General features: G+C 44.9%; 2 protein-coding genes across 2 annotated transcripts in view; both read left to right on the top strand.

Moving 5' to 3' along the window:
• Positions 1 to 5069, top strand: part of LOC118377919 (signal transducer and activator of transcription 5B-like) — a 113803-nt gene extending 108734 nt beyond the window's left edge. The window contains exon 20 of the mRNA XM_052518720.1: positions 28 to 5069. Within this exon, the coding sequence (XP_052374680.1) occupies positions 28 to 151 (124 nt within the window). The 3' untranslated portion in view covers positions 152 to 5069. The remainder of the gene's footprint in view (positions 1 to 27) is intronic.
• An 8274-nt stretch (positions 5070 to 13343) lies between these two features.
• The window catches only part of LOC118372171 (inactive phospholipase C-like protein 2), a 95287-nt gene continuing 88544 nt past the window's right edge, over positions 13344 to 20086 (top strand). Inside the window, exon 1 of the mRNA XM_035757965.2 lies at positions 13344 to 14159. Within this exon, the coding sequence (XP_035613858.2) occupies positions 13836 to 14159 (324 nt within the window). The 5' untranslated portion in view covers positions 13344 to 13835. The remainder of the gene's footprint in view (positions 14160 to 20086) is intronic.

The following is a 20086-nucleotide window of genomic DNA, read 5'->3' as shown; positions in this document are numbered from 1 at the left end:
TACTAACTGGTTCCTGTGTTGTGACAGGAGTGACTCCATGTTAGATGCTGACGGTGACTTTGACCTGGATGACACCATGGACGTGGCGCGACACGTCGAGGAGCTGCTGCGGCGACCGATGGAGAGCCAATGGAGCGGCCAGCAGTCGTGACCCTCAATCTCTGACCCCTGACACCAACAAAAGAACCCCGCACCTTTTGACATTTCTGATGGTTTAATTCCATTCCTTTCCTCCTGTTTTATTTCAGATAGCTATAATGTGAAATGTTAATAATGTTTGTGTTTTTTCTTTTTTTCTTCTCAGCAAGCGAACTGCATGTCAGTGACCTTTTTTCAGTTTGTCTCCGTGCGTATCTGTAAAACAGACTAGGTATAAATGCAAAAAAACACGATGTTACAGTATTGTAGAAAAAAATAATCATTCAATACACGTATGTATTTTCATTTGGTCAAAATTCTAACACAGATTTTTGAAGAGCACTCTCCACAACCGGTATGAAGTCATTTAAGCAGTTTGTTTAAATGTTTTTGTTTTTGTTTAGTTATTTTATTGTTGTAAATGGTTTTATCAACAGAGTTTTTTAATTCAATCCGCCCTCTGCCAAAAAAGAGAAAAACTTAAATGAAGAATTTGTTGTTGTTATTGACAACGTCATCGGATTTGTTGCTACGGGAAGTTTCAATTAGTAGTATAATAATTCTGAATCTTTACACACTAAACTCCAAGCAGAATGGCTCTCATTTCATTCTCAGAGCACACTGAGTATCTATGTCACACACACACACACGCACACAAGGATGCATCACACACACGCACACACTGTTGCATAACATACATCAGCTCCAGCTGAAACTTGGGGACTTTGGGCCCCCTCTACACTCACAGGGATATTTCAGTTTCCTTTATTTGCACACAGATGTAATGTAAATACAAGCATGTATCCAGCATGGCCACTCAGGTCTCTGGACAGCCCATAGAGATAGATAGAGGACTCATCATTTATATAACCTGTTTCTAACATGGCCATTGCCATTGAGGTCTTCCACCATTTTAAAGTTGTAAACTGTGGGGGGTTCCTATGGTTTGGGAGCAATCAGCCAATGAAGAAGAATAACATGTACTACTTTAGTACCTCAACGGTCCTGCCTATACTGTCACACAGACGCTTTAATGGCACAGATACAGAGATGAGTCCTCTATCTATCTCACCTCCATACCCCTGTAGATGATGTATGTGCCATCAACCTTACCTCTATCCCTACTATCCCTTTAAAGCAACCCGCTACACTTTCCTCTGACTCTAATCTGTTTGTCCTACCCCTGTCCTCTCTGTCTGTCTGTCTGTCTGTCAGTCTGTCTGTCTGTCTGTCTGTCTGTCTGGCTGGCTGGCTGGCTGTCTGTCTGTCCGGTGTTTTAAACAACTCATTTGGTCATGTCTTGTTATTAGTTGTGACGTCTAGTGTTGACAATCTACACTGCTCAAAAAAATAAAGGGAACACTTAAACAACACAATGTAACTCCAAGTCAATCACACTTCTGTGAAATCAAACTGTCCGCTTAGGAAGCAACACTGATTGACAATACATTTCACATGCTGTTGTGCAAATGGAATAGACAACAGGTGGAAATTATAGGCAATTAGCAAGACACCCCCAATAAAAGAGTGGTTCTGCAGGTGATAACCACAGACCACTTCTCAGTTCCTATGCTTCCTGGCTGATGTTTTGGTCACTTTTGAATGCTGGCGGTGCTTTCACTCTAGTGGTAGCATGAGACGAAGTCTACAACCCACACAAGTGGCTTAGGTAGTGCTGTGGCAAGAATGTTTGCTGTGTCTGCCAGCGTAGTGTCCAGAGCATGGAGACGCTACCAGGAGACAGGCCAGTACATCAGGAAACGTGGAGGAGGCCGTAGGAGGGCAACAACCCAGCAGCAGGACCACTACCTCCGCCTTTGTGCAAGGAGGAGCAGGAGGAGCACTGCCAGAGCCCTGCAAAATGATCTCCAGCAGGCCACAAATGTGCATGTGTCTGCTCAAACGGTCAGAAACAGACTCCATGTGGGTGGTATGAGGGCCCGATGCCCACAGGTGGGGGTTGTGCTTACAGCCCAACACCGTGCAGGACGTTTGGCATTTGCCAGAGAACACCAAGATTGGCAAATTCGCCACTGGTGCCCTGTGCTCTTCACAGATGAAAGCAGGTTCACACTGAGCACATGTGACAGTCTGGAGACGCCATGGAGAACATTCTGCTGCCTGCAACATCCTCCAGCATGAACGGTTTGGCGGTGGGTCAGTCATGGTGTGGGGTGGCATTTCTTTGGGGGGTCGCACAGCCCTCCATGTGCTCGCCAGAGGTAGCCTGACTGCCATTCGGTACCGAGATGAAATCCTCAGACCCCTTGTGAGACCATATGCTGGTGCGGTTGGCCCTGGGTTCCTCCTAATGCAAGACAATGCTAGACCTCATGTGGCTGGAGTGTGTCAGCAATTCCTGCAAGAGGAAGGCATTGATGCTATGGACTGGCCCGCCCGTTCCCCAGACCTGAATCCAATTTAGCACATCTGGGACATCATGTCTCGCTCCATCCACCAACGCCACGTTGCACCACAGACTGTCCAGGAGTTGGAGGATGCTTTAGTCCAGGTCTGGGAGGAGATCCCTCAGGAGACCATCCGCCATCTCATCAGGAGCATGCCCAGGCATTGTAGGGAGGTCATACAGTCACGTGGAGGCCACACACACACTACTGAGCCTCATTTTGACTTGTTTTAAGGACATTACATCAAAGTTGGATCAGCCTGTAGTGTGGTTTTCCACTTTAATTTTGAGTGAGACTCCAAATCCAGACCTCCATGGGTTGATACATTTGATTTCCATTGATCATTTTTGTGTGATTTTGTTGTCAGCACATTCAACTATGTAAAGAAAAAAGTATTTAATAAGAATATTTCATTAATTCAGATCTAGGATGTGTTATTTTAGTGTTCCCTTTATTTTTTTGAGCAGTGTATTTGGGGAGCTGTTTGGATGTGTGTAGGGGAACTGAGGTCACTGGGGTGTGTGTGGAGGTTGGGGTTTAGTTGGGAGATCTGAAGGAAAGTTCATTGCTAGGACTGATGGTAGAAGAGTCTCTATACTGGGTCCTTATTGGCTTAGTATAGTGCATCTGCTGAAGTACACTAACTACTCAATCCATAGACCTGAGATGACTAGTGGAGATCTAATTCAACTAATTTTACCATGGGGCAGAGATGCATGTTTTGAACATTTAATGCTAATGCCCTGCAATGCTACCAGTTTTGCCATGGGGTAGAGATACATTTTTGCAGTTCTAAAGCAAATTTCCTGTAATTCCACACATTTTGCCATTACTTATGTCATGTTAATGATATCTGAGTGAGTGTGACTAGCTCGACTAACTATCTGTTAGCGGACATGGCTAATGAAGTGACTGTCAGTGACAAAACAGGAGAAAAACTGCTGATGCACAACCACATTTCGAACCTTCACCTTCTAACTTTCAACAGTAAATTTAGACCCCAACTGAGTTTTTTTTTTTTTTAAACGGCCCGGGCCCTAAGCGACCGCTTATATCGCTAATGTCTGGAGCCAGCCGTGATGGTACTCCTGTCTGTCTGCCTCAGTCTGTTTTCTCTCTCTGTCTATCTCTGTCAGTAAGCCTGTCTCCTGTTTGCTGTTATTACTGGTCACTGTTACTAAGTCTGCATGTGCATGTCTGTCTCTGTGTGATATAACATAAAACATCAACTGACAACCTAAGGAACAGATATATAGCTATGTGTGCAGACAATATGAGGCGCTTGAACACTTGACTCATCAGTCCTGAGCATGAAGGCCATTGCTACCTTAAAATGTGGGATATTTTGGCACTGGCTCACTCCCTGTCTTTCAGCCAAGATGTTGTAGTGGGCTGTCTCCATATACTCCCAGCAGGATTAGTCTAGTACACTTTTACACATAGTACACTTTAGCTACCGCAGTTTAATAAAGCATTTAACGATAGATCCACCTGTTGCCGTGGCTTCGCTGTTCACCCCCACACTCCCCCCACATACACACACACAAACTTCTGAACCATTGGGCAATATCATGATGACAACAACACCACACAACCCCCACAGTCATATTACACACACACACACACACACACACAACCCATCCCCTCTACTCATAAGCTCTGCCCTCTCAGGAATGAAGCCCTATGCTTGGTTGATGTATCATAAAAATGAAAAAAAGACAAATAGATTCTCTGTCTATTAGTGGAGGCTGGTGGAGCTATAGGAGGATGGGCTCATTGTAATGGCTGAAACGGAATCAATGGAACTGTATCAAAACACATAGAACATATGGAAACCACATGTTTGACACCGTTCCATTCCAGCCATTACAATAAGCCCATCCTCCTATAGCTCCTCCCACCCGCCTCATCTGCTACCTATATAACGCATATATGAATTTATTTTCTGTACCATAATTCTATTTTATTACAGTATACTGTACGTCTGTGGCATGCCCCTCTGAATGTAATCCCCTTGCATGACCTGAGGAGGGTGTACGTATAACATTCATCAGAAGTTTCTGAAAAAAGCCATATTGCAAACGGGATTCAGAAGAATGTTGCTTTTGTGTTTGTCCAGCTGACATTATTTAGTCTTTTCGTTATCTTTGTTTCTTTCATTTTCCCGGGTCAAAGCAGCTAGTTTTTTTCTTTGTAGTTCTTGATTTCACTGATGTTTTTTGAAGAGTCAAAGCTACATGGGAATTCTTGTGACGTGTCCTTTTTGTTGTTGTTACATTGTTCTGATCATTTCAAACTTGGATCTTTGCTTCACCTTAGTTAATCTATGTACTCTGGAAGCTGTGTATGAGTTCCGTGTTCTGTTCAGTGTTAGTTCCACGTTTGTGGTTGGGTTTTAGCACTTCGGTTGTGTTCCAAAAAAAATGCAATTGAAGAAAAAAGTTTTATAAATAATTTCAACAGCAACATGTATAATGAAAAATAAGTTGTGACTGAATAAATGTAATGGTTTATTTGTTCACATTCCATGTCAGTCTGAACTGCACCTTACCGATACTGTACATGAGACCATTTCAATAGAGTCGATTCAGAATGTAAACTCAAATTCCAATTCTTATTTCTTCTCATTGAGCATTGAAGCATTGAATTTAGTTTACTTTCTGAATTGACTGAATTAAAAAGCAATAGACCCAAACCCTGACTAGCCTTTCAACAGCCTTCTGACTGGGTGTGGGCATCATAGCACCGCTATAACATAGCAGCACTACATGCCTGTTTACACTTGACCTCTAACACATGGATACAGCAATCTGCTGTTGAGTGACATGAGCTGTGATCACTGCATGTTATACATTATAATTATCAGATCAGATTGCACTGAAGCACCATTGTGATTCTAACTTCCCACTAAGCCAAACTGCATTTAGACGGGCAAATGTACAAATACTCACTCACTATACATTTGATGTACTTGAATGAAGAGACACCAATAATCACAAGCAAATAAGGGGACTCTATGCAATGCAGCAGTGATGTTGATATTGAACTGCACCTCATTAACCTACAATCAGAAGTTACGACATCCATTTGAACTAAGCCCCTTTCCTATTGGCTTGGATGGATCTAGGCTTGGATGGACTGACATGTCACTGCTTAGATGCAGTCTCTGATCCACCTCTTCCTTTCTTCCATTCTCTCTGTCTATATCTCTCTCTCGCTCTAAACCTTATGTCGCTCCATCTCCCTCCACACTGGTTCATGTGATCGGTTGTCCAGTGGCAACTCACATCTGCTATCTTGTGGCAGGAACACATATTGTCTCTGAGACACAGTAACGGACTGGTATGTACTGTCCCCTTAATGCCAGAGGGGCTTTTCTCTCCTGTCACTCAGGGCCCAAGGGACATGGAAAAGTGATTAGACAATTTAATTAACCTAATGCATGAACTGCAATCGACTATGACCCCATTGATTACTATAAAATATATTATGATTGTCAATCTCCTATGGAACAGACAGATCCAAGACCCACTGTTTGCCTTCTCAACAAATAACTCAATCACATTTACTATATTCTAATCTTTTTTTTTCTTCCATTTTTAAAAACATTAGACATGTCTGGAGGTCAGAGAGCGACTGTTGCTTGGATACGAAACTGCACGTGGTTGCTTGGTTACTGTTCAATATTCACAACAACAGCTTTAAAAGCGTTGGACAGAGAATACAATTCAATGTAACACAGCGGTAAGGCGAAATTGGCAATTGAAAAATAAATAGAAAACATGCAGTATACAGGAGGACACCGCTGTTTTCTTTCAGTTGACAACAGACAATTCTGCAGATAAAACAAACAGAAATATTACCGGAAACGTTGACACAATAAAGCAGTACTTCCAGCAAAGGAAACGGTTTGAGTATTTAGGGCGTGTGAAAGGGAAAGGAGGATACCTAGTCAGTTGTACAACTGAATGCCTTCAACTGAAATGTATCTTCCACATTTAACCCTCCCCCTCTGAATCAGAGGGTGAATGTGTGGGGTGATTACAGTAGAATATTGTATACTGTAGTATAATAAGTTATACTATATAAATATAGTATTATAAGGTATTCACAGCCATATCTTACTGGACATTGGATTGGATATACTCAAGATAAAAGGCTCTGGGAGAGTTGCAAGTCTGGCACCCACCAGCTGCTATGTATAGCCTCGCTGCACAGGACTGAAATGAACCGCTTTTACAATGGAGCAGATGGGATCCGTCCTCTCGTTCTACCCTGTGACCACTAGATGTCCTCAGTGCCCAATGTGATTCCTGCACTCTGCAATAACACGGGGAATGGTATGAACATTGAAACAAAGCATAATGCCTGTCAGCAGTATGCATAGGATGCATGTGGGACATGTCACGAGATGAACATGTTGTAACAGGAATAGAAAAACCACGACAGACGTGCTTTTTCAAATGAGCCCTTTTGTTCATATCATCATCCCAGCTCAATAAAGCTGTCTCTCAGTCTCTCCTACAGGTCAAACATGTGAATATTTAACCACGTCCTCCCCAGGAAACACCTTTCATCAGATAATTAAGATGCAAATTGGCACTAATTACCATCGTATTAGTCTATGCATACAAATGAATCTCTGTATCAACTCCAGTAATTAGGGGCGCCAGTGGAAGGAGGTCCAACCGAGGCACAAGGGGCACAGAAAACCCCAGCCCTGCTCTGATTGATAAGTAAAGAGTGTTAACATGGAGGGTGTTTAAGGAATGAGTTTAATTTCCTCCCTCCACAGAGGTCATGTGAGTGAGCACAGGAAGTGATGTGTAAGAGAAACAGAAAGTATGGTGGTTATGCTCTGGGAGGAATGCCCCCACACCCCCTGCTGCGGGGAGTCTCAGCTCACTTCACAAATAAACAAATGACACTTTTGGGGACTATTCAGCCTCATCCTGTGTCAGAGTTCCCTCTCGTAACAAACACTATTCCCCCTGACAAGACGTGGCATCTTCAACTGATTCTGTTAGGTAGAACTGCTTCTCTTATGTAGACAAACCCCTGTAGCTATTATTTTCTATATGTTGTGCATTGGTAAACAAGAATACCCTATCCATTTGTAATCAATAACTTGATTTCCTGTATTGATACATAATCATTCTCACCATGCCTGAATGAGGTAAGAGGGTCGTAACGTCTAGTCAAATGTCTTCAATACAAGATATGGCCGGGTCACATATATACAGCAAAATATTATCTGGCTTCTCCTGGAGAGGGGCTTGAGGGATCAGGGTTGAGGGGGGTGTATGGATGGCTATCCCTTCATATGTCTGTGGTTCACGTGGGGGTCGAAGGGAGGGGAAGGGAGACAGCACAACTCCGGTTCACTTCCTGTCACAGGAAGCTACAAGCAACTTCAATGGAAATCAACCAGGGTGTGATTTAATTGTTAGTGGCATGATAGTCAAATGGAAAGCAACACTGCAACTGCTTTCCATTTCCTTTTCTGTTGATCTCTCACAGCCTCTCTTGTATTCTCTCTCTCTCTCTCTCTCTCTCTCTCTCTCTCTCTCTCTCTCTCTCTCTCTCTCTCTCTCTCTCTCTCTCTCTCTCTCTCTCTCTCTCTCTCTCCAGCTCTCACTAATAATAATTCCATTCTCATCCCCAGTAGAGTAGGACCATCCTCATCTGCTCTCACGTCTTTCTTCCCTAAGTTGGAGGAGTGTTAGCACACCAGTTTGCAGTGATGCAGCATATGATAAGGTCCTTGGTTAATAAGTCCTAGTGTGGCTCCTCCGTGTGGGTCCTGGAGGGGCTCCTGTTTGAGGCGTGGGAGCCAAAGGAATTTGAAGATTAAAGTGAGACAGCCTGGCTGGAAGGCGTGGAGCAGGACTTATTTCTGAAGATGCATAATACATGAATCAGAGAGAGAGAGAGAGAGAGAGAGAGAGAGAGAGAGAGAGAGAGAGAGAGAGAGACAGAGACAGAGACAGAGAGAGAGCTACCTCACCCCAACCTCTCCCCTTCCTTCTTGACTTATTTTTCTCATCAGTAGTATCCCTCACCTCCATCTCTCCTTCTCACCTTTCCTCAATCTTTCCATCCACCCCATTGTTCTTAATTTTCCTCCCCAATGTGTTCATTCCACCAACATCTCCCTCTCTCTACTGCTCTCCCTCTCTCTGTCTCTCTTTCTTTCTCACTCTCTCTCTCTCTCTCTCTCTCTCTCTCTCTCTCTCTCTCTCTCTCTCTCTCTCTCTCTCTCTCTCTCTCTCTCTCTCTCTCTCTCTCTAGCCCAGCATCTGAACTACTGTGTTCTAGAAGAATCAGCTGTGTATAAATAATTCACATTGAGAAGTAGTTTCTGGTCAATGAGTACATATACTGACCCGCTGGCTGGCTGGCTGTCTAGCTGGCTGGCTGACTGGCAGACTGACTGGTGTAAGGCGGATGAGGCAGCTGCAGGATGTATGCTACTGCCCTCATTTAAGTTTACAGAAAGGAAGAAAACATATACACACACACACAAACATGCACACTCTATCCTAGTTCACACTCCTTCAATTCAAAGACACATCAATGTCGTGGAAAACCACAGAGCAGCGGATCTAACCGCTCATCCATACTGCAGGATTCAGATTAGTCTGTTCTGACAAAAAACAAGCCACTTCTGGGTGACTTGGTTCGACAATAATGACCAAACACTCTGAGCATCTCTACCGCAGCAGCACACAATTTCTCTCCTTCCAATTGGCTGGGGTGTGATTTGTCCTTTCAGTGTGTTATAATAACTGAACTGTATTATCTGAGTGTTTATTGTTCATCATTCCTCAAATCAAATCAAATGTAATTAGTCACATACACATGGTTATCAGATGTTAATGTGAGTGCAGCAAAATGTTTGTGCTTCTAGTTCCAACCATGCAGTAATATCTAAGTAATCTAACAAATTCACAACAACTACCTTTTAGACACAAGTGTAAAGGAATGAATAAGAATATGCACATATAAATATATGGATGAGCGATGGCTGAACGGCTTAGGCAAGATGCAGTAGATGGTATAGAGTACAGTATATACATATGAGATGAGTAATGTAGGGTATGTAAACATTATATAAAGTGGCATTGTTTAAAGTGACTAGTGATACATTTATTACATCCAATTTTTAATTATTGAAGTGGCTAGAGATTTGAGTCAGAATGTTGGCAGCAGCCACTCAATGTTAGTGATGGCTGTTTAACAGTCTGATGGCCTTGAGATAGAAGCTATTTTTCAGTCTCTCGGTCCCAGCTTTGATGCACCTGTACTGACCTCGCCTTCTGGATGATAGTGGGGTGAACAGGCAGTGGCTCGGGTGGTTGTTGTCCTTGATGATCATTTTGACCTTCCTGTGACATTGGGTGGTGTAGGTGTCCTGGAGGGAAGGTAGTTTGCCCCCGGTGATGCGTTGTGCAGACCTCACTACCCTTTGGAGAGCCTTACGGGTTGTGGGCGGAGCAGTTGCCGTACCAGGCGGTGATACAGCACGACAGGATGCTCTCGATTGTGCATCTGTAAAAGTTTGTGAGTGTTTTTGGTGACAGGTCAAATTTCTTCAGCCTCCTGAAGTGAAGAGGCATTGTTGCGCCTTTTTCACCACGCTGTCTATGTGGGTGGACCATTTCAGTTTGTCCATGATGTGTACGCCGAGGAACTTAAAACTTTCCACCTTCTCCACTACTGTCCCGTTGATGTGGATAGGGGGTGCTCCCTCTGCTGTTTCCTGAAGTCCACGATCATCTCCTTTGTTTTGTTGACGTTGAGTGTGAGGTTATTTACCTGATGCCACACTCCGAGGGCCCTCACCTCCTCCCTGTAGGCCGTCTCGTCGTTGTTGGTAATCAAGCCTACCACTGTAGTGTCGATGATTGAGTTGGAGGCATGCATGGGCATGCAGTCATGGGTGAACAAGGAGTACAGGAGAGGGCTAAGAACGCACCCTTGTGTGGCCCCAGTGCTGAGGATCAGCGGGGTGTAGATGTTGTTTCCTACCCTCACCACCTGGGGGTGTCCCGTCAGAGAGTCCAGGACCCAGTTGCACAGGGCGGGGTCAAGACCCAGGGTCTCAAGCTTAATGACGAGTTTGGATGGTACTATGGTGTTAAATGCTGAGCAGTTGTCGATGAACAGCATTCTTATATAGGTATTCCTCTTGTCCAGGTGGGTTAGGGCAGTGTGCAGTGTGATTGCGATTGCATCGTCTGTGGACCTATTGGGGCGGTATGCAAATTGGAGTGGGTCTAGGGTGTCAGGTAGGGTGGAGGTGATAGGATACTTGACTAGTCTCTCAAAGCACTTCATTATGACGGAAGTGAGTGCTACGAGTCGATAGTCGTTTAGCTCAGTTACCTTAGCTTTCGTGGGAACAGGAACCATGGTGGCCCTCTTGAAGCATGTGGGATCAGCAGACTGGGATCGGGATTGATTGAATATGTCCGTAAACACACCAGCCAGTCTGCGCATGCTCTGATGACGCGGTTGGGGATGCCGTCTGGGCTGGCAGCCTTGCGAGGGTTAACAAGTTTAAATGTTTTACTCACGTTGGCTGCAGTGAAGGAGAGCCCGCAGGTTTTGGTAGCGGGCCGTGTCGGTGGCACTGTATTGTCCTCAAAGCAAGCAAAGATGTCACGTTCGTTGAGAGGAGTAGACCAAGGCGCGTGAATAGCGTTCCACATACTTTATTACAAAGTGAAACTTAACAAAAACAACAAAGAATCAAGTCCAGTACAGAGCGCATTAAGGCACTAACTGAAAACAAAACAATATCCCACAAACGCAGGTGGGAAAAGGACCACATTAAGTATGATCCCCAATTAGAGGCAACGATAATCAGCTGCTTCCAATTGGGAACCATACTCACACCAACATAGAAATATTAGACTAGAACACTCCCTAGTCAAGCTCTGACCTATTGCACCATAGAGAACCCCAAGGGCTCTCTATGGTCAGGGCGTGACAAAAGAAGTTGTTTAGTTTGTCTGGGAGCAAGACATCGGGGTCCGCGACTGGGCTGGTTTTATTTTTGTCGTCCGTGATTTGACTGTAGACCCTGCCACATACCTCTCGTGTCTGAGCCGTTGAATTGCAACTCTACTTTGTCTGTATACTGACCCTTAGCTTGTTTGATTGCGTCCCTCTCCTGATGGCGAAGATCCCGGTTTTGTCCCAAATGGCAACCTATTCCCTACATAATGCACTACTTTTGACCAGAGCCCTATATGAGTTGTGGTCAAAAGTAGTGCACTATATAGGGAATAGGGTACCATTTGGAATGAAACCATGTTAGTGGGTTTGTCCTGCATCATTAGGGGTGAAACACTTTAACAGAATGATGAGTTTCTGTGAAGTCGTGTGATGGGGTTGAACTAGATCGATAAAGATGTTTTGTGGAATTCATCAGCGATTTGCACAGAGATAACTGTCCCCCTTGTTTCTCAGATTTGTTAAATGACGACAGTGAAAGTGATTTAGCTAATTTGTGGTCAGAATTGATGACAGAATCATTACAGATATTGTGGGTTTCTATCTGCAGCACTTGAATTCTGAACTGTGGCACAGGGATTGGTTGTGTACCACTTGTTCTACAGTATGAATATATACAGCAAGGATAGGTCTGTTCTGAGTCCTGTGCTTTTCATTCTCACCAATCAATAATGTGGAGGTGCCTGGTGTGGTGTTTATGTGAGTGAAAGCCATGTGACATTCTCTGTGGATTAGTGTTGATGTTATGCCACTCCCTCTCTGATTGGGACTGAAGCCTGGCCTGAAAATAATAGTCGTCTCAGTAAGAGACTGCATGTAATATTTGGTTCTGGGTTCTGAGATTAAGTCGATAACGCCCATAGGGATATATAATATGAGGATCATCAGCATCAATCGAGATTTTTGCCCTTGCCACCAGAAAGGGCAATTTGTACTTAATGCAATTTAGGGGACTTTCTGAATGAATTATTTAACTAGGCAAGTCACTTACGAACAAATTCTTATTTACAATGAGGGCCTACCCCGGCCAAACACGGACGACGCTGGGCTAATTGTACGCCGCCCTATGGGACTCCCAATCACAGCCAGTTGTGATACAGCCTGGATTTGAACCAGGATGTCTCTATTGGTGCCTCTAGCACTGAGATGCAGTGCCCTAGACTGCTGCACCACTCTGGAATAACCAGTCTCCCTGATCGAAGTTTTGGCTGTGATAACAGATATAACAAATAAAAGCCTTAGGCAATAGCCTAATGATAAGACATATTTCATGCAAATACACTCACATTCCCCTGATACTCAGAGGAGGCTGGTGGGAGGAGCTATGGGAGGATGTGCTCGTTGTAATGCCTGGAATGGAATAGAGGGAATGGTATACAAACAAATCAAACATTCCAGCCATTACAATGAGCCTGTCCTCCTATGGATCCTCCCACCAGCCTCCTCTGCTATTAATAAGTTAATGTGTTTTAGCCTGGAAATGGCTTAGGCTACAAGTTGTGGTATGAATGAACATGAATCATTTCAGTGTGAGGAACATGAATAATTTAAGTGTACGTGTACGTGTGTGTGTGTGTGTGTGTGTGTGTGTGTGTGTGTGTGTGTGTGTGTGTGTGTGTGTGTGTGTGTGTGTGTGTGTGTGTGTGTGTGTGTGTGTGTGTGTGTGTGTGTGTGTGTGTGTGTGTGTGTGTGTGTGTGTGTGTGTGTGTGTGTGTGTGTGTGTGTGTGTGTGTGTGTGTGTGTGTGTGAATGAGCGCACAAGGACATGGATCTTGTAGGGAGGGGACAAGCGAGCAACTCACATAACAGCGCATTGTATATAGCTGCAACCCGCGGATGCACGTGGGGAAGCTTCTGATTTATCATCTATACGAGCGGATAGGAGAGTAGGGAACAGGCGAATAGAACAGTAGGACGGTCTTCTGCATGCAGCCTCGGCGCAAACAAGATGCTTGGGGGAAAACGAAAGCGCGTGTAAACGCAAATTAACGTCTTTTTATTAGCCGGAACTGTTTCTGAGGGGACTCCTTATGAATCCATGCAGTTAGCTAATCACACCAGATCACATACGGAGCACCATCTGTTCATTTTCGAGCGACAAGAGTTTGTTCAGCCAGACGCGGACAGTTCAATCAGTCTGTCCTAGATTCAGTGGACTGCGCTTCGTCGGTGGACTGATGATCTTATGTGGTCTACACAGCCGTGGACTCATGTTTTGAAACAATGGGTCAATGTACTATTTTGAATGTGTTGCTCTAACGTCCGTGGATGATGGCAGGGGTACACGCTTCCGAGGCTGTGTCGGGACATTTGCTAAATCCTACCATTGCAGCCTCTCGGGCACAGGACGCGACACAAATAGCGGGGTTGAACAACAATGACGCCACCGTGCTGCCTCCGACTGGCACCCGGGCATACCTGGACATTTCGGCGGCTGCCTTTGCCCACGGGCACCCGGTCTATGGGGCAGAGGGAGTTTACACCAACGGAAGGTACATGGACCACGGGAGTCCTTGGACTGGCAGCAGCAGCCGTGACAATTCAGCCGAAAGGAGTCATGGAGGCGTGAACACACCTTGCGGCATTATGAAGGTTGGTTTGTTTTCATAAAGCCTACTTTATCATGTCACGTTAATCATAGGAAGCTCTTAAAGGTTGCGTTAATGAGGGGAATCATCTCACAGCCCAGGCAAAACCACATGAAGCCTTCAGGTAGCCATTGGCTAGCCCTCATTGTGATTCATTATATTGTGATGGACCCAGGGTTAGATTAACTGTTTGTGACAAAGCTGTAATAATAATAATAATAATGATAATAAAGGATGCTGAGTTGTTACTGTGTAACAAACTGATGGTCTAGTGCCGGATAAACATTTTGCTGAGGGAAATATTGTGATGTGGTCTGTCACTCGCGGTTAGGCTGAAAGTCCCCGAGACAGTTACAATGTTACAAAGAAGTTAGGACTAACTGATCCAACGCTCTGAAGTTTGCGCGATGGCCTTCTGCGCTGATGGTGTGGGAAGCTGCTGCCGCGTCTGCCGTCGCTGCAAGGTTAGGTCACCAAAGGTGAAATTAGATGCATGCTTTAGCTGCGCTCATAGCAGATGACAATCTTTAACAGTTATGACGTTCCCTCCCTGGATAGTACAACATGCCTCTGTCGTCGAACTACGCTACTGTTCCAATAGACTTGTAAATATAGTACTATGTAAAAGCAAAACTGGCAATGCTGTTTACATCGTACTCAATCATTGTTTGTTGAACGTCAAGATGAGGCCTAGACACAAAGTCTGGGCTCCTCCAGGGGATTTCAAACATAAATGATAGGCCTACATATCACGGAGAACGTGTCTGCCTTTAGTCACTATTTCCCCCAAGTCTCATGTCTCCTACTCCAGGGTGTCTTCAGTCAGATGGTGTAGCATGACAGAGACAGACCGACTGGGGGTGGGGCTTGTGGAGAAGCTCTGTGGAGAAGCTCTGTGGAGGTGGGAGTTTTTGGAGAGAGAGTGGCATTCTGTCATTACAAGACAGTTTTGCTTAGCAACTGGTATAAATCCATGAAGCTATCTATTTCCCCTGTTATTGAATTCCCCGTGGATGTGTGGGTGAACAAATCTCAACACTGCCTGCTCTCTGGTTTGGTGTGCTTCTCTGAGGTGTAGGGGAATCATTGAGAAGATGAACAAGTCCCTGACTGTTGCTTCTCTGAGGTGTAGGGGAATCATTGAGAAGATGAACAAGTCCCTGACTGTTGCTTCTCTGAGGTGTAGGGGAATCCTTGAGAAGATGAACAAGTCCCTGACTGTTGCTTCTCTGAGGTGTAGGGGAATCATCGAGAAGATGAACAAGTCCCTGACTGTTGCTTCTCTGAGGTGTAGGGGAATCCTTGAGAAGATGAACAAGTCCCTGACTGTTGCTTCTCTGAGGTGTAGGGGAATCATTGAGAAGATGAACAAGTCCCTGACTGTTGCTTCTCTGAGGTGTAGGGGAATCCTTGAGAAGATGAACAAGTCCCTGACTGTTGCTTCTCTGAGGTGTAGGGGAATCATTGAGAAGATGAACAAGCCCCTGACTGTTGCTTCTCTGAGGTGTAGGGGAATCATTGAGAAGATGAACAAGTCCCTGACTGTTGCTTCTCTGAGGTGTAGGGGAATCATTGAGAAGATGAACAAGCCCCTGACTGTTGCTTATCTTCACCCCAGGGTGTTTTGCTCCATTGATGAAATGCAAGGCTCTTCTTCCAGGACATTCCATGGAATAGTATAATACGAGGCTGAGGCCTAAATCCCTCCACTCCGAACTTCCCTCCAAAAGAACTGGAGCCATCTACTGACGTTCATGAGTTCAAACTTCATAACAGAAATCTGGCAAGAATGCAGAGCGGATCATGTTGTCAACCTGCTCTAGGTCTTAAATCCTCTAAAGCTTATTCTCCGAATGTACTGTCCTGTTCATATGGCGTTGTATTGTTGTACTTATAAGGCGTTGTTGCAGTATTTCTTGTGATGCACATTGTAATAAACATGTTTCGAGGTTTTCTTCTGTAAGTCAGCTCAGCTGTGTGGCAACATTGAACTCTCATCAACTGTTGCTTTCAGAAGGACCCAGGATGTACCATCAAAGATGCTGGACAAATAGAACCAGTGAAGGAGACTCATTCCTTCGCTAGAGCAATGCATCTATAATGTAGAGACTGCCTCGCCCCAGTCAGATAAGAGTTAATCGTCCGTGTGGCTGACGTGATTCGCGTTGAGGAAAGTTCACCACTGGATTTAGGGTCAACACTTTGAATGCCAGGCGTGAAATGCCAGTTGACGGACAACTCACCATAGGTTCTAAGTGTGTGACTCTGTCAGGCTTGCCTGTGATAACTCAATTAGATAACCGTGTCCTCTTTTAGCAGCGCATCAGAGCATCATTGTCGTTTCCTGTTCTCATTCCAATATGGATGTGTTGGTCCTACAGCACACTGACGTCCACTTTTATTCCTGTATGTCTCCTAAAGGCCTACTCGTATCCCTGGGCGTAAAATAGTCTATCTGAAGGGTCAGTGTTCTGGAACCGCTACCACAGAACCGTTAGGGTCAGCGGTTCTCTGCTGCGAATGCAGCCAAGAGGACATGTTTATTCATAGAATCAGAGAGGAACGTTGCAACACAATGAACTTCGTCGTCAGTCACAACATGGGGAACACACAGATAGAGAGTGGCATGATGGGAATCTTGGTCAGCTCTCCTGTAGTAGAGTTTGGCGATATGGACCTAAAAAATCCACATTGTGATACATTGCCTGAATTGATGCAATAATGATAAATAGAAGGATAGTTTATAACATTAATGTGCAACAAGTTTTTTAAACGTTTCCTTTAAACTACTAACTTACTACGAGTCTGATGGTTGTAGCCATCAACTGTCCCATGAACAATCACCCACATTAACACACTTACTTCATGTCAAACTTCACCTTTCTCTAGTACAGGCTACGTATCATAATGAACGATATCAGGATAAAAGATTGGTATGGTCAATCATTTTTGGTTTATTGTCCTAGCTCTATCCTGTAGTGTGTTGTGGTGCTAGTGTAGTTAATGTGTAGTGTGTTGTGGTGCTAGTGTAGTTAATGTGTAGTGTGTTGTGGTGCTAGTGTAGTTAATGTGTAGTGTGTTGTGGTGCTAGTGTAGTTAATGTGTAGTGTGGGTTGTGGTGCAAGTGTAGTTCATGTGTAGTGTGTTGTGGTGCTAGTGTAGTTCATGTGTAGTGTGTTGTGGTGCTAGTGTAGTTCATGTGTAGTGTGTTGTGGTGCTAGTGTAGTTCATGTGTAGTGCTGCTGGAGCTTCAGTTCCCCACACACACACATTTCATCAGCCTGAAACATGAGCTGAGGGGTCTGAGCGGACTAAAGGGGGGAGTGGGGTAGAGAGGCAAATGAGCAATTACAGCATTGTGCTCATTACAGAGTTATCCCGGAAGATTGAAAACAAACCTGTTATTTTTTAAACCTCCTGTTTGGACTTGATGTATGGCATGAGGGAGCAGTGGAGAACCCATCTGTGTGTATATTGTTGAACCAGCCAAATCGTGCAAGGCTGTCACCCCCTTGGAGTGGTGAGTGACTGTCCCATGGGTGGAGGGAAGGGAGGGCTTCTAAAGTGGTTGGAGAGGACGGGGACAGGTTGACGGGGGCTGTTCCAGTCTGTTTTCTTTTTTAAGCAGGGCTGTGGACAGCTGCAGGCTCCTGCCCTGCCTGCCTCACTTTAGCTGACTGTTGGGAAGACGCCCGTCTGCCTGCCAGCACAGACCAAGAGAGGGATAGGAAGGATCTTCCCCCAGCACTGTTGTGACCAAAATTAGTTTCTTTATTTCCCTCCCTCCCTCTATTGCACGCTCTGAGAGGTTTTTGACCCCTGGAGCAAATAAAAGGTCAGTCTTATTCAGAGCGGTTACTGGAAAGAATGAACATTGTCAGCATGACAAAGCAGAGAAAAAACATGACGGATAAAATAATAACAGATGTTGTACAGAGTAATACACAGAACCTTAACCACGGGGCTTTGTGGTCACGGAGCTAGCTGTTGGGACCTACCATACAGCCCAACTGCATACCACCACACCCATCCCCTCCCTCTCTTCACCAACTCCTCACCCCAGTCCCCAGTCATGTCACTGAGGGGCAGGACATCAGCTCGTTCCTGTCATTTATTAAACCCCTTTCCACTTTATTAACCCAGTGCGTCCTACTTCTGGTTGGCTAAAAGTCTGGCTAACAGTAATTCAGATTGCTGTCCTGTACCAGTCCTGGTCACATGGCTCTATAATACATTAGTCAAGCACTCAGAGAGTGTGAGAGTGAGATTAGTTCTCTCTCTCTCTCTCTCTCTCTCTCTCTCTCTCTCTCTCTCTCTCTCTCTCTCTCTCTCTCTCTCTCTCTCTCTCTCTCTCTCTCTCTCTCTCTCTCTCTCTGTTTCTCTCTCTCTCTCTCTCTCTCTCTCTGTCTCTTTGATAGACAGAGCTATGTGTCTGTTATAGAGATAGAGAGGGGATATTTTTTAAATAGATGGCGACGGTCTACAATGATGTTTTAAGGAATGTTTTGGATCGGCGGTATCTGAAGAACTCTGATTTGAGGGCAGCAGTCTTACTTACTCCTTTAAATCTAGGTCATATCTAAATCCAGCTCCAGTCGCATTCAAGGAAAGAGATGATTCTCGGTTATACATGTAGAAAGGAATCTCATTCTCAATCGAGCATAGACTCTGAGGTGCGTCTGTCAAACCATTCCCCCTGTTCTGGTGGTGTGGTGGGGGAAATTCCGTTCTAGAGCTTTACCCAATATCCACTCCTTGGCTTTGGATGAAACCTCACCCCCTCCAGTCATTAAATACATAAAGCCCTTAGAAGTTTACCCAGATGTCTCATAGTCTTTATCTGATAGTTCGGCAGTGCCAGAAATTCCCACGAGCCCCTGATTGATCCCTTTCCCGCCAATGCTGCCCTGGGCAAACACGGGATTCTATCCCCCAACGTTGAATCCTGGGATTTTCTTCAGACACACCAGGATCGGTACCGCTTGGCGTGCGGTAGCAGAGAGAGCAGTCTATGACTTGGGTGGCTGGAGTCTTTAACAATTTCTAGAGCCTTCCTCTGACACCGCCTGGTATAGAGGTCCTGGATGGCAGGGAGCTCAGCCCCAGTGATGTACTGGGCCGTACGCATTACCCTATGTAGCGCCTTGCGGTTGGATGCCAAGCAGATGCCATACCAAGCGGTGTTGCAGCCAGTCAAGATGCTCTTAATGATTCTGAATATTAAAGAACACAGTTAATGTCTCCTCATCTCCATCACTATGATAGACCACCCAGAGACATCATGGAAATTAAGTTGTCGTAGGCTCACTCTGGACAGAGGACTATGAGTTGAAGAGGAGGCAAAGGATGAGGAGTAGGGGGGTAGATGATTTGGATCATGGCAGATGGATATGCATGCTCAGTCTTCTGCGACTCTCTTGGCTGTTGATCTCAAAGCAGCCATCTGTGAAACGCACACATTTCAAATACTTTATTTGGATCCAAAATGAAGCATTGACATGGGAAGGTCGCACATATTGCATCATGCATGTGCACAGGCACAACCCAATCCTCCTCTTATCCCAGGCACCTAATGGACCTAATCCCAATCCTCCTCTCATCCCAGGCACCTAATGCACCTAATCCCAATCCTCCTCTCATCCCAGGCACCTAATGCACCTAATCCCAATCCTCCTCTCATCCCAGGCACCTAATGCACCTAATCCCAATCCTCCTCTCATCCCAGGCACCTAATGCACCTAATCCCAATCATCCTCTCATCCCAAATTCAAACAATCAACACTAACAGCAGGAGACCGCAAGCTCTTGGACATCAAGTTTGATTTTTGGAGGTAAAATGTTACGATAAATGAAAAGTAAATAGCGTGTACTCTTTGTTCAAAGTCCATAATGCTTGGGTCCATTTTGTGGATCATGAGCACAAACACTAGC

The sequence above is a fragment of the Oncorhynchus keta genome, chromosome 5 (genome assembly GCF_023373465.1).
Source record: "Oncorhynchus keta strain PuntledgeMale-10-30-2019 chromosome 5, Oket_V2, whole genome shotgun sequence".
Lineage (NCBI taxonomy): Eukaryota > Metazoa > Chordata > Actinopteri > Salmoniformes > Salmonidae > Oncorhynchus > Oncorhynchus keta.
This window is presented reverse-complemented; position numbering and strand designations above follow the sequence as displayed.